Consider the following 11,386-nt stretch of genomic DNA (forward strand, 5'->3'; position numbering starts at 1 on the left):
ATGCATACCAACAAATTTTCATACCTAGATACACAAATGTTTGTTTAATAATTAAACAAATTACCAAAACAGATAGATATATCCATTAATTCCGAGGAAAAATTAAAAAATGTTTCTAGAATCAGTTACAATTAGAACAGTTAAATAATTCAAATCACAAATTTAAAAAGTCATTGAAGTCATCATATACTTTTAAGTCGATAATTATAATTTTTTATTATCGGAGACACTGAAAATATCAAGTTTGTTATCGATTTATCAGGAATATCGATATTGTATGAGCATCCCTAAATGCAATTATAGAAACCTAAAATGTAAGAAAAAACAAAACTAAATATAAAACGTCACAAATATAAAATGGGGGCTACAATGACAAAAAATGGAAATCTATTGGAGTCCTTACCATCACAGGTGACTTTATTTAAAGGTCAATGTGCTTAAATGTAATAATTATGTGCTGCCCTTAATTATAGGGAACTCTTCATGTAGTTATGCTAGGCTTGGATTCTGCTGGAAAAACAACAGCGCTTTATAGACTTAAGTTTGATCAGTATTTAAACACAGTTCCAACAATTGGATTTAACTGCGAAAAGGTACAACATTAGTATTAAATGTAAATTACAATAATATACATTTTATTTTTTTCTCTTTGGATTTTGTAGGTACAAGGGACGTTAGGGAAGGCAAAGGGTGTTCATTTTCTTGTCTGGGACGTAGGAGGACAAGAAAAACTTCGGCCGTTGTGGCGAAGTTACACTCGGTAAGTTTATACTCTCATATCTACCTACATAGGTAAAAAGACATTTATATAAATGAAAGGATGTAATGAATGTAAATAATACGGACATAAAATTAAGTCTTTAAATTATGTACATGCATATTCAAATTTACATACACATTAATTGATCGAGAAGCGAGCGAGATTACCTTTTTAGTTTTTTTACGATTTGCTACTATTCGGACAAAGGTTACATATATTATCGTGTTTCAAAAATTTTCTTGTTTTCAGATGTACAGATGGAATTTTATTCGTTGTAGATTCTGTAGACACTGAACGCATGGAAGAAGCCAAAATGGAATTAATGCGAACAGCGAAATGTCCAGATAATCAGGTGTGCTGTCCCGCAAGAGTTAAACTCTTGTGTTTTTAAAATTGTTTCAGCATTTTTATACCCGCTACCCATAGGGTAGAAGGGAATTATAACTTTGTGCCTCCAGGAAATGAATGTGTATATATTCTTGATCATGGTCAACCGTCAAGACGAAATAGCCATGTCCGTCCGTCCGTATGAACACCTAGATCTCAGAGACTATAAAAGATGGAGGTATTATGCACGCAAATTATGTTTTTTTTTTTTAATTTTTCCATCCCCACTTTCCCCCACTGGAATAACAAGCCTAATTTTTAATCTAGAGTCGCGAAAATTTGGTACAAACAATAATAACTATATTCTTTATGATTCCTGAAATTTCTAAATTTTCTTGCGATCAGATATAAAATGTATAAGCTATTTAAGAAATTCTTTTCTATGAGAAAAAACGCTTAGTTACTATGGGGCTTACTTGCTTTGGTTGACAGTCTGGTATATTTTCAATATAGTACGATATCAATATTCCAATTTTAGCCTTTTGTATATTTTATTCGGTACTTTTGATATATTTTAAGAATAATACCGCACAGTTTCAAATGGGTAGCAGGTATCAATCTCACAGTCGAGCACACTCGGCTGTAGCTTTCTTGTACATTTTTATAATATCATATTTATATCTATGTCTTTTCAGGGTGTCCCTGTACTTATTTTAGCTAATAAACAAGATTTACCTAACGCATGTTGTCCTAAAGAACTTGAAAAGCTATTAGGTCTACATGAATTGCAAAATCCAATAGGGAATGTATTGAGCCCAACAGGTACAGGGAGCACTGCCTGTCATAGCAAACCGCAAGACAAAAGTTCTATGGATAATGATGCATTAAACCAATTCAATTTACACCATGTCAATATGATAACTGATCTTGACAAAAAAAAACATGAATACAAAGCAAATAAGACATTTTCTGAAAATTTACAGGATGAATCACGAAGTAAAACTAAAGGTCCAAGCTTGCAAGTTTCAATATCGCCTAAAACAGAAAACACCAGCTCGCAATTTGTAATAAATCACAATAGATTAAATCCATCTTCTTCGTCAATTTATCTAAAAGGATGGTACATTCAGCCCGCATGTGCTATAACCGGTGAAGGTCTACAAGAAGGGTTAAATGCATTATACGATATGATCTTAAAACGTCGTAAAATCAATAAGTCGCATAAAAAAAATAAACGGTAATATTTACATTTAACCACACAATTTAGAAAATAAAATCTTAGAAAAATTAAAAAAATTATGCTTTATAAAATGCATTACATTAAATATATCTATAATTAAATTTTTACCACTTTACTTTGATTTTCCGCCAATACAATTTATTATTCTTTTTTTTTGCATTTTTTAAAGTTGGGATACAAAAATATGTTGTAGGTATTTAAGAACAATTTTTTTTCATTACATATATATATGTATATATATACATATATTGCTTCAAGTTTTCGGCAGCAATCTTAATTAAAGTAGTTGTAATGTACGCCCAAATTTTGTAAATTTACATTAGTCGGAACATATGTCGAAGGTGGAACACACTTTAAACAATCACGTTTTAGTGATGGCTTTTGTTTGGACTTGGACCCTTGGCAGTGCATAGCGAAACGCAGTTCTTCGGCCATTTCCGAACACAGAGATTGATTATCGGTATGTAAGTTTTTCTTCGAGTTCCAACAAAATTCAAATATAGCAACAACAACAGCAAGTGCAAGACCACAGAGAAGTACAACAAACACACCACCTTTAAATATGCATATATAATTAGTATTTGATATATATTTTTTTGTAAAAGATGTCCACATACCAATATTTTCAACACCCAAAGCATTTGCTTTAGATTCTTTACTTTTGTCATCTCTATTACATACATCTCCAGTATTTTTCCACCATTTATCGTATAGGATTTGAATAATACCCTTCTCTTGAAGTTCCAAAATAGCTAATGAAATTTTATCCCTCCATGGCGACCCTTTAGGTGTTGCAATACCATAACCTTTAGAATCGAGTAGTCCTCCAATCTGTGTCAAATTACAATCCCGCTGCACAGCATAATCTAACATTGTTGACTCCATAAGAAAAGCATAATTGCCCTCCATAACGCGTTTGATTCCATCTTCATATGTTTTTACAAACACAGATGATTTTCTGTTTTCCATATATCTCCACATTTTTTGATAAATACCAATTTTAGAATCCTTAAGCAAAATAAAAATTTGTATGGCGGCGCTTTAAAGACAACAAGCAACGGCATAATTACCCGAAAAAATGTCATTGTGGATCCACCTTCCAAGGTTCCATATGATATTTCAGTTTGATCTGCTAAGTCAGATGCACTCTCTATTGGAGTTATCATCCGTTCAACTGTTAAAAAAGCTGCCAAGTTGGCTGTATAGGACGATATAATAATCAAACAAAAGAAAAACCAACATCCGCCGACAATTCGTGTTGATGTCGCCTGCAAAAAATTTTTTATATTTTTACATAATAGTTCGGATACTTTATGTTAGTAATATGAAGGAATATAAAATATATATATATAAAGTTATCTTATACTACCCTTGGATATAAATCGGCCCCTTGTTGCATAAGAGCACCAATAGCAAACCAAAAGCTGTTTTTCAAAGTAAAATCATTTTGGACGCTTACTAACTCCAAAGTATCGTCGGCCTCAATTCCATCTTCACCACTATATAGTGTACTAATATTATTACAATCTGAAGCAAAATTTTCCAAGGTGATGACATCTATATTGTCTTGAATAAAATCTCGATTTCTTAAGGATTCAAGTCCCAATGGTTCTTTGATATAATTCGACATTCGAATTCGTTGATCACATGCCATAGAACAAGATGGTTTTGAGTGAACCCATTCGAATGGTGACACTCTGGCTACTATCCAAATACATATCGATACAAGAATGTAGCCAAAAGCTATATAAAACCATATTTCAATTGCAAGTGGATTCATGAAAGAGAAAAACTTCGATTGAGCCCGATCTGATATCTGAAAGTCAATACAACTTCAATGTTAAAATACTTAACATTTGTTTTAAAAAAAATAAAAATAGTTAATGGTCATTTAGAGGTATTTTTCAATTAATAACACTTAGCATCATACATATATATATATACATATATCATCAATATAAAGACTTATACATACCTTTGGGTTCAGCCCAGATCCTTGTCGTAAAAAAGTGCCAGTTATAAACCAAAAACTGTTTGATATTGAAAACTGATTTTCAACAATATCAGTTTCTTTATAGCATGGATGTGGGTTTTTCCATTCATAAGGTGAAAATCGAGCCATCACAAATAGGGCAAATGATACTAATATGTAAGCAGCTAGCACATAAAGCCATATCTCAATTGCCAATGGGTTCATAAAAGAAAACAGCCGTGTCGGTTGACTTGTAGGAACCTAAACGATTTAGCAATATAAAATTTTTGATTATAGCGAACATGTACATATAAACTATCCAATCAGTGAGTTTATTCTTAAAGGTGTGGCAATACTCTAATGGAATCTGTTTGCAATTGTTTTAAAATGCAGTCCTATTACATTCTCTTGTTGGTTATGGCTGGTTGGTTATTGCTATCAGAAAATGCTACATGACAAATATCATGATTTTTTTTTAATGAGTGGCAAAAAAATGAGTGGCAATGGCAGACTACAAATTTAGTGGAACACACTCGGTACTTTGCCGTCTGTTGAAGTTGAATCAGTCGGAGAAAATTATGAGAAAATATTTCCATTAAACTTAAAAGAAGAAACAGTTCTTATAGATAATATTTTTAGAAACTGCAAATATATATATATACACACAAAATTTTAGTCTTTTCAAAGAAGAGACTTTCAAGTGTAAAATAAAATCAATCCGCGAACCGAGTTGACAGAAATAGTTTCAAGAAAAGAGGTGAGCAGCAACGGCATTCACCCGGGTGATTTTAAGAGTTAAACGCAAACACTTTCAAGGAACAAGCGATCATGGATATACGAAATACAATCACCCGGACCCCAACATCAAGAATATTTACTTGCCGAATGTGAAAATGATCCGAGACTTGTAACACGACAAGTACTAATGATATAGTCATAGAGGTCTGATATTTTCAATTGAAATGGTTAGGCTATAAGCTTTAGAAACTATGAATTGCAAGTCTTAGTGTTTGCCGCTTAAGTAAATAATATGTTCGGCTAAACAATTAAAAACTCATTATATTCTACTAGCAATACTGTTGTTTCTTTTTTTTTTTGGTTTTTTTTTTTTTTAATATAATCTATAAAAAAATCGAAGTTCTCATGAAATTATATTTCGTTTTTTTTATATGATTTAAAAAAATGTGTACCTTGAAAAGAATTCCTATTCCCAAATTCATAAATGGTTTAGTAAAGTCAATTACACTTTCACGGGCATAGTTAATTGTCATGGAGGCGACAGCTAAGTCAGCGCGCTAAATTAAAAATAAATTTAATTTAAATTGTGAACACATTTTTTTTGTTTTTTTTTTTTTTTTTTGTTATACTTGCCCTTTCCATTAACTCTTGTACAATCCCATTCCACGAATTTGTTTCCGGTATGTACACACCATACATGTTATCGGGAACTAATTCAATTTTATATTGAAAACCAACCTGCTGTGCTATTGCTTTTAGTAAATCTATGCAAAATCCCTCGAATCGAGCATTTCCTGTTAAATTTGCATCATCTTTAACCATTACATATGGACGTTCCTGAATGTAAACAATTTACATATACATATAGTCATGTCCTGTTATTCGTAGCTTAAACAAACCTCTCGTGTCATGACTATCAAAGTAATGTTTGCAATATTCGAGTCATAAAATGCGGTTGGATCTGAAATGTTTACTCCGACATCTGGTTGCCAATAACCAACCTTTTGTATTATTTCTTGCTTTAATTTAAGTATATCAATTTTAAATTTATTCCGTCGACCTTCGATAAAATTGACTTTTCCTGTTAGGCCATCAACTGCAGCCTGTAAACAAAAAATGTATTTTATATATACAATGTATACAAACGTTATGAATTAGTATATGTATTTATATATGTATATTCTTACCGAATTAATATAATTATATAGCGAAAGTCCATCACCCCAAGTCTTATCAGAGTTGCATGAAATATTTGTGAAAGTCAACGTGTGACTGCTATCCAATCTTTTCAAGCCGTAGGCAAACGCATATACTGAATCGAACATTAGTGCGGAGTCCGCCTGCGATTATAATGAAAAGCACTTTGTATTGTCTATCAATCAGTAGAAAATGCTCTTTTACTTGAATATACGGCATCCCATTGATCACGTTTAATCCACTATGCTGAATATTTTGCATTTGATTTATAACCTCCTGATAGCGTTTGCTTCCCACGTCAACTAAGCGGAAAGCTGTAATATTGACACTGTTATATCTGAAATCCTCAAGGTCATATGTCTCCAAGTCCTAAAATAAATAAATGATTTTTGTATATAATACTCTGGAGGAAACGAAATTTAACCGAGATCTTTTTCATCCTCAATCGTTAATTACAATTGTCTTAGTAGTAAAATGCAAATGTGAAACAATTTTATTTATATTTATATATAAACAAAAAGTAATAATATTTAAAATAATAATATGAAATGATAAAAATAGTAAGAGAAACTGAAAATAAATAAAAATAATAAAATTATAACTTAAAGCAAAAAAAGATCAATGTTGTGCAAAGTATTGTGATTGTACTTCTTGTCAATGATTTTCGTATCCATGTTGAAACTTTCAACAACTCTTTCAACTTGAAAGAGCTTGTGGTTTTCTAGTGTTTACTCTAAAGTTCAACAAAAGCTAAAAAAAAAAAATCATAAAAAGGTAGGAGTTACTTAAGACTGTGTGTAAAATGGGTACAGGCACAAAATCTACCCAACTTTGCAAAGAGACGTAAAGCGACGAGAGTCCATTTACAGTACAAACAAGTAAGAAAGTTACAGTCGAGTGTTTTCCACTGTGAGATACCCGCTACCCATTTTGAATAAAAGCAAAATATTGCGGTATTTTTTCAAAATATACCGAATAGATAAAAATTGTGGAAGTTATTAAAGAAATACTTTTGTATGGGCAAAAACGCCTACTTACTAAGGGTCTTAGTTGCTTTGGCGGACAATCTGGTAAATTATGCCGTCTATGGTATATTTTGAATCTGGTACTATATCGATATTACAGAAATACCATTCAGTATATTTTTGGTATATTTTGAAAAATACCGCAATATTTTGCTTTTATTCAAAATGGGTCGCGGGTATCTCACAGTGGAAAACACTCGACTGTAACTTTCGTACTTGTTTTTTTTTAATTTATCGCATTAGCTATATTTTAAAGAAGTTTAAAAGTTTACATCAAGGACTATTCGTAGCCAAATTAAAATTTGTTATACTTACAAAGGTTGTAAACATATAATGATATCGATGATCGTTCATTTGCAGCTGTAATATCTATAAAAAAAAATCACGAGTAATGGTATTGTGTTCGGCATTAGACTTTGTAAGAAATAATATATACGGTCGGCGAAATTGTGTGAAGTAACAAATTACATTCATGGGCATAAACATTTAATTTCACTCACATATCGATTCTAATAATTTAAAAAACCAATTTGTGGATCTTTCGATGATCTATTCTTTTAAATTTGTCTTGAAATAGACGACCAATCATTTATTCAGGTAAAAAAAATTCTAGCTCCTCTTTGTGATGTATTTAAATGGCAGAGATAGGGAGTTGGAACATTGTCAAAGAAATCATCGAAGATATACACATACATATACATATATATATATATATATATATATATATATATATATATATATATATATACATATATACATATATATATATACATATACATATACATATATATATACATATACATATACATATACATATACATATACATATACATATACATATACATATACATATACATATACATATACATATACATATACATATACATATACATATACATATACATATACATATACATATACATATACATATACATATTCATATACATACATACATATAAAGAATGTATTTGAAACGGATATATAATAACTGTTCTCCGACATATTTTTCAGTCCCTATGGGTAGTGCACCGATAATTGTATAATTACAATACAACAAATAAATAATAATAATGTAAATAATAGTAAGTATATAGTCATCGCTCGTACTGATCGAAAAAAAGTTTTGATATTAGTTGGATTTGTATCAACAACGATTTTATAAATTTCCTTTTGGCGAATTGCCCGTAGGACTTGGCGATAGGTCTCCGGATTTGCTTGCCTTATATACATTTCCGTTTTCATCTCTGCAGATGAGTGAATTAGGTCCTGTTGCTTAAAGAGACCTAGAACATATAATGTGATAGGTGAAAATTAGATCAATAATACATTGATATTTACCATAATCGTCTTCGTAGATAAGTGCAACTTTTGTCCAGTTTAAATACATCATAAAGTCTCGATAGGCCATATTCATAATGTGTTGAGATGGATACAAATTAATAGCAAACTCTTTGACGTTCATTTCTAAATCAAGGCGAGCTTCAATATGCGGTATATCAAAAGCTTCACAAATTGATTGCACATGAGCAGCTAGAAGTGGATCTGTTGGTCCAAAAATCGCTTGAACTCCAGTTTCCAAATGTCGGCAAACTTTTTTTGTTGTCCGGAAGGAATCATCACGAGGCACATGCTCAATATCATATACGAGTTGAGTATTAGGTAGCAGCGATTTGTCCTTATTGATGCGATAAATTGCATATTTAAAAGCTGATTCAATGTTACTATCGCGTTCATCTTCAGTAAATATAGCGCCTTAGACATGAAATCAACCAAAATAAATAAACAAAAGTGTATATATTAACACAAGAAAAACTTAGAAAGCTGCAGTCACTTTTTATAGGTGCTTTCAGCGAAATAATGCCAAGAAATTTAAGCATCAAACAACGCTGTTATAAATGTACATATGTATGTACATATGTATTCATCAGTGATCGGCACCCTTGCTCGTTCTTACAATCTCACTGCTCTCTGTCCGCTGTCGCCTTAGCTTGTGCTTATGAATATGCATGTATACGACTTATTATGAAAAAATCATATTAAATATATTACATTGTTTCTTTTGATTCAAAAATTAATTCGTTGTATTTTAAAACCCTATTACGAACATGGAAATCATAAAAAAAAACAAAAACAATTTTTTTTCCTTTCAATAGATCAGAGTGCATCACTTAAAACCGAAATGTCTTAAAACCCATTTTATTTCTAACCTTAAAAGTAGTTTCAATTGTATATTAAGATAACTTTTTACAAGTTCTACATATTCTCAGATGCAAATTGGTCCTTGATACAGAAATTTAACAAGTTTAACAAGTAAGAAAGTTACAGTCGAGTGTGCTCGACTGTGACATACCCGCTTTGAATAAAAGGAAAATATTGCGGTATTTTTTCAAAATAAACCAAAAAAAATCGAAAATACTAAAAATATACCAAAGGGTATCGTATGCCAAAAATATCGATATAGTACCACATTCAAAATATACCATAGACGGCATAATATACCATATTGTCACCCAAAGCAACTCAGACCCCTAGTAAGTAGGCGTTTTTGCCCATACAAAAGTATTTCTTTAATAACTTCGACAATTTTTATCTGATCGCAACCAAATTTTCAGAAATCATAACTACTATAGTAATTATTGAATATACCAAAATTACGCTTGTTATTCGATTTTTTTGATTTGCGGGGCGGAAGTGGGCGTGGCAAAAATTTGAAACAAACTTGATCTGCGTGCAAACATAACAAATGTCGAAAAAAAATATAGCTCTATCTCTTATAGTCTCTGAGATCTAGGTATTCATACGGACGGACGGACAGATACACAGACGGACATGGCTAGATCGTCTCGGCTGTTGACGCTGATCAAGAATAGATATACTTTATAGGGTCGGAGATGCCTCGTTCTACCTGTTACATACATTTCCTGCCGGCACAAAGTTATAATACCCTTCTACCACATGGGTAGCGGGTATAAAAATGTTCCTGCGGCTAACATATGTAGGGGAACAGTACTTCGACGAAATCAGAGTCAACGGACGAATTATCGTGCTTCATATTAGAGAAAGGGAATCGAAGATGCGTAATAAACATCAGCTACTTAAAAACTATTGGACCTTATTGATAAAAAAACTATAACGGTAGTCTATAATTAGCGAGTGAAAATTTGGTATTTTTAATTAGTTAACTCACCAACTCGAATAACTGGAGGCAACGCATTGGCTAATAATAACATTGACAGTAAAATAAGATATCCAAAAATCCCGTAGGATGCGTTAAGTTCTAATAAACCTTTTCTCATAAAGTTAGTTCTTTTTTTTAACGGACGTTCGTAGAAGTGACACCAATCATCAATATTACAAAAATTGCTAATATGTTGTGGCATTGAATATTTTTTATTTATTATTTTTGTTCATGAACATCAAATCCATTGACTTTTTTATTTTATTTCCACTTAAGTATTATCAACTTTTTATAATGTAACCTAATTTAATGTACAGATTGTTATTCATATATTTAATAATTATTTAAAGCGTAGTAGCAGCCACAAAACTGTATGACATACTTCATTGCAGCTTTTCATTTTAAGCTTTCATCCACATTCCAACGCATGCGCCTTAAGAAGGTGCCTGCTGAGATTACAATTATGTAAAATGTATGTCAACAAAAGTCAATTCCTTTATTAAAATAATTAAGAAATTAAACCATTTATTCAAACCTTATAATATACTTAAAAAATTTGCACGAAAAAACCCCAATAACCTTTTTGTACCTGTTCACTTTTTAAACAGTGAAAAATGTGTATAGGGCTTTTGATATCAACATGTGCGGCACAAGATTAAAATTTGTATTCTAGTTAATTCCACAATTATAATAATAAGAAAATTATATACCACTCCCCATTTTAATCGAAACAAAACCGAAATTACCATTTTAGCATACAGAAAATATATTAAAATATAACAACCGATATTTTTTATATATCGATATACTACACATACAAAATACAAAAACCTTAAAAATATTTGCGGGACAGAAGTGGGCGTGTAGAAAATCTAAACCAAACTTTATCTTCGTGCAACATTATTCTTGCTGTATTAGTCTTACAATATACCAAGTAAATATACTAAAA

At 31.3% G+C, this 11,386-nt stretch overlaps 2 protein-coding genes across 7 annotated transcripts; one reads left to right on the top strand and one right to left on the bottom strand.

The window, feature by feature from the left end:
• Positions 1-227: 227 nt before the first annotated feature.
• LOC117573099 (ADP-ribosylation factor-like protein 4C) lies at positions 228-2,448 on the top strand. 2 transcript variants are annotated; one of them, XM_034256013.2, is made up of 5 exons: positions 228-411; positions 490-593; positions 663-760; positions 1,010-1,112; positions 1,783-2,448. In XM_034256013.2, exons 2-5 carry the CDS (start codon positions 492-494, stop codon positions 2,326-2,328), a joined length of 849 nt encoding a protein of 282 aa, XP_034111904.1. In that variant the 5' UTR covers positions 228-411; positions 490-491; the 3' UTR covers positions 2,329-2,448. The 2 variants fall into 2 exon arrangements, with proteins under 2 accessions (XP_034111904.1, XP_034111902.1); XM_034256011.2 differs by having other exon boundaries at positions 230-411; positions 474-593.
• LOC117573107 (glutamate receptor ionotropic, kainate 2) lies at positions 2,442-10,816 on the bottom strand. Of its 5 annotated transcripts, XM_034256025.2 has the most exons (14): positions 10,447-10,811; positions 8,598-9,011; positions 8,367-8,542; positions 7,575-7,628; positions 6,439-6,603; positions 6,225-6,377; positions 5,937-6,140; positions 5,671-5,874; positions 5,490-5,594; positions 4,303-4,560; positions 3,697-4,143; positions 3,398-3,595; positions 2,945-3,335; positions 2,442-2,881 (listed from the first exon to the last, which is right to left on the bottom strand). In XM_034256025.2, exons 1-14 carry the CDS (start codon positions 10,637-10,639, stop codon positions 2,601-2,603), a joined length of 3,243 nt encoding a protein of 1,080 aa, XP_034111916.2. In that variant the 5' UTR covers positions 10,640-10,811; the 3' UTR covers positions 2,442-2,600. The 5 variants fall into 5 exon arrangements, with proteins under 5 accessions (XP_034111916.2, XP_034111917.2, XP_034111918.2 ...); XM_034256026.2 differs by lacking the exon at positions 4,303-4,560; XM_034256027.2 differs by lacking the exon at positions 3,697-4,143 and having other exon boundaries at positions 10,447-10,809.
• Between the last annotated feature and the right edge of the window lie 570 nt (positions 10,817-11,386).

The sequence above is a fragment of the Drosophila albomicans genome, unplaced genomic scaffold, assembly GCF_009650485.2.
Source record: "Drosophila albomicans strain 15112-1751.03 unplaced genomic scaffold, ASM965048v2 ctg37_pilon, whole genome shotgun sequence".
Taxonomy (NCBI): domain Eukaryota; kingdom Metazoa; phylum Arthropoda; class Insecta; order Diptera; family Drosophilidae; genus Drosophila; species Drosophila albomicans.

Bases quoted from the DNA above. Each gene is read 5' to 3' on its own strand.
- LOC117573099 (XM_034256011.2), top strand. From the start codon at position 358: ATGGGGGCTACAATGACAAAAAATGGAAATCTATTGGAGTCCTTACCA. The intron at 594-662 runs GTACAACATTAG...TGGATTTTGTAG, and splicing joins TTGGATTTAACTGCGAAAAG to GTACAAGGGACGTTAGGGAA. The intron at 761-1,009 runs GTAAGTTTATAC...TCTTGTTTTCAG, and splicing joins TTGTGGCGAAGTTACACTCG to ATGTACAGATGGAATTTTAT.
- LOC117573107 (XM_034256025.2), bottom strand. From the start codon at position 10,639: ATGCCACAACATATTAGCAATTTTTGTAATATTGATGATTGGTGTCAC. The intron at 9,012-10,446 runs GTGAGTTAACTA...TTCATGTCTAAG, and splicing joins GCCTCCAGTTATTCGAGTTG to GCGCTATATTTACTGAAGAT. The intron at 3,596-3,696 runs GTAGTATAAGAT...AATTTTTTGCAG, and splicing joins GGGCCGATTTATATCCAAGG to GCGACATCAACACGAATTGT.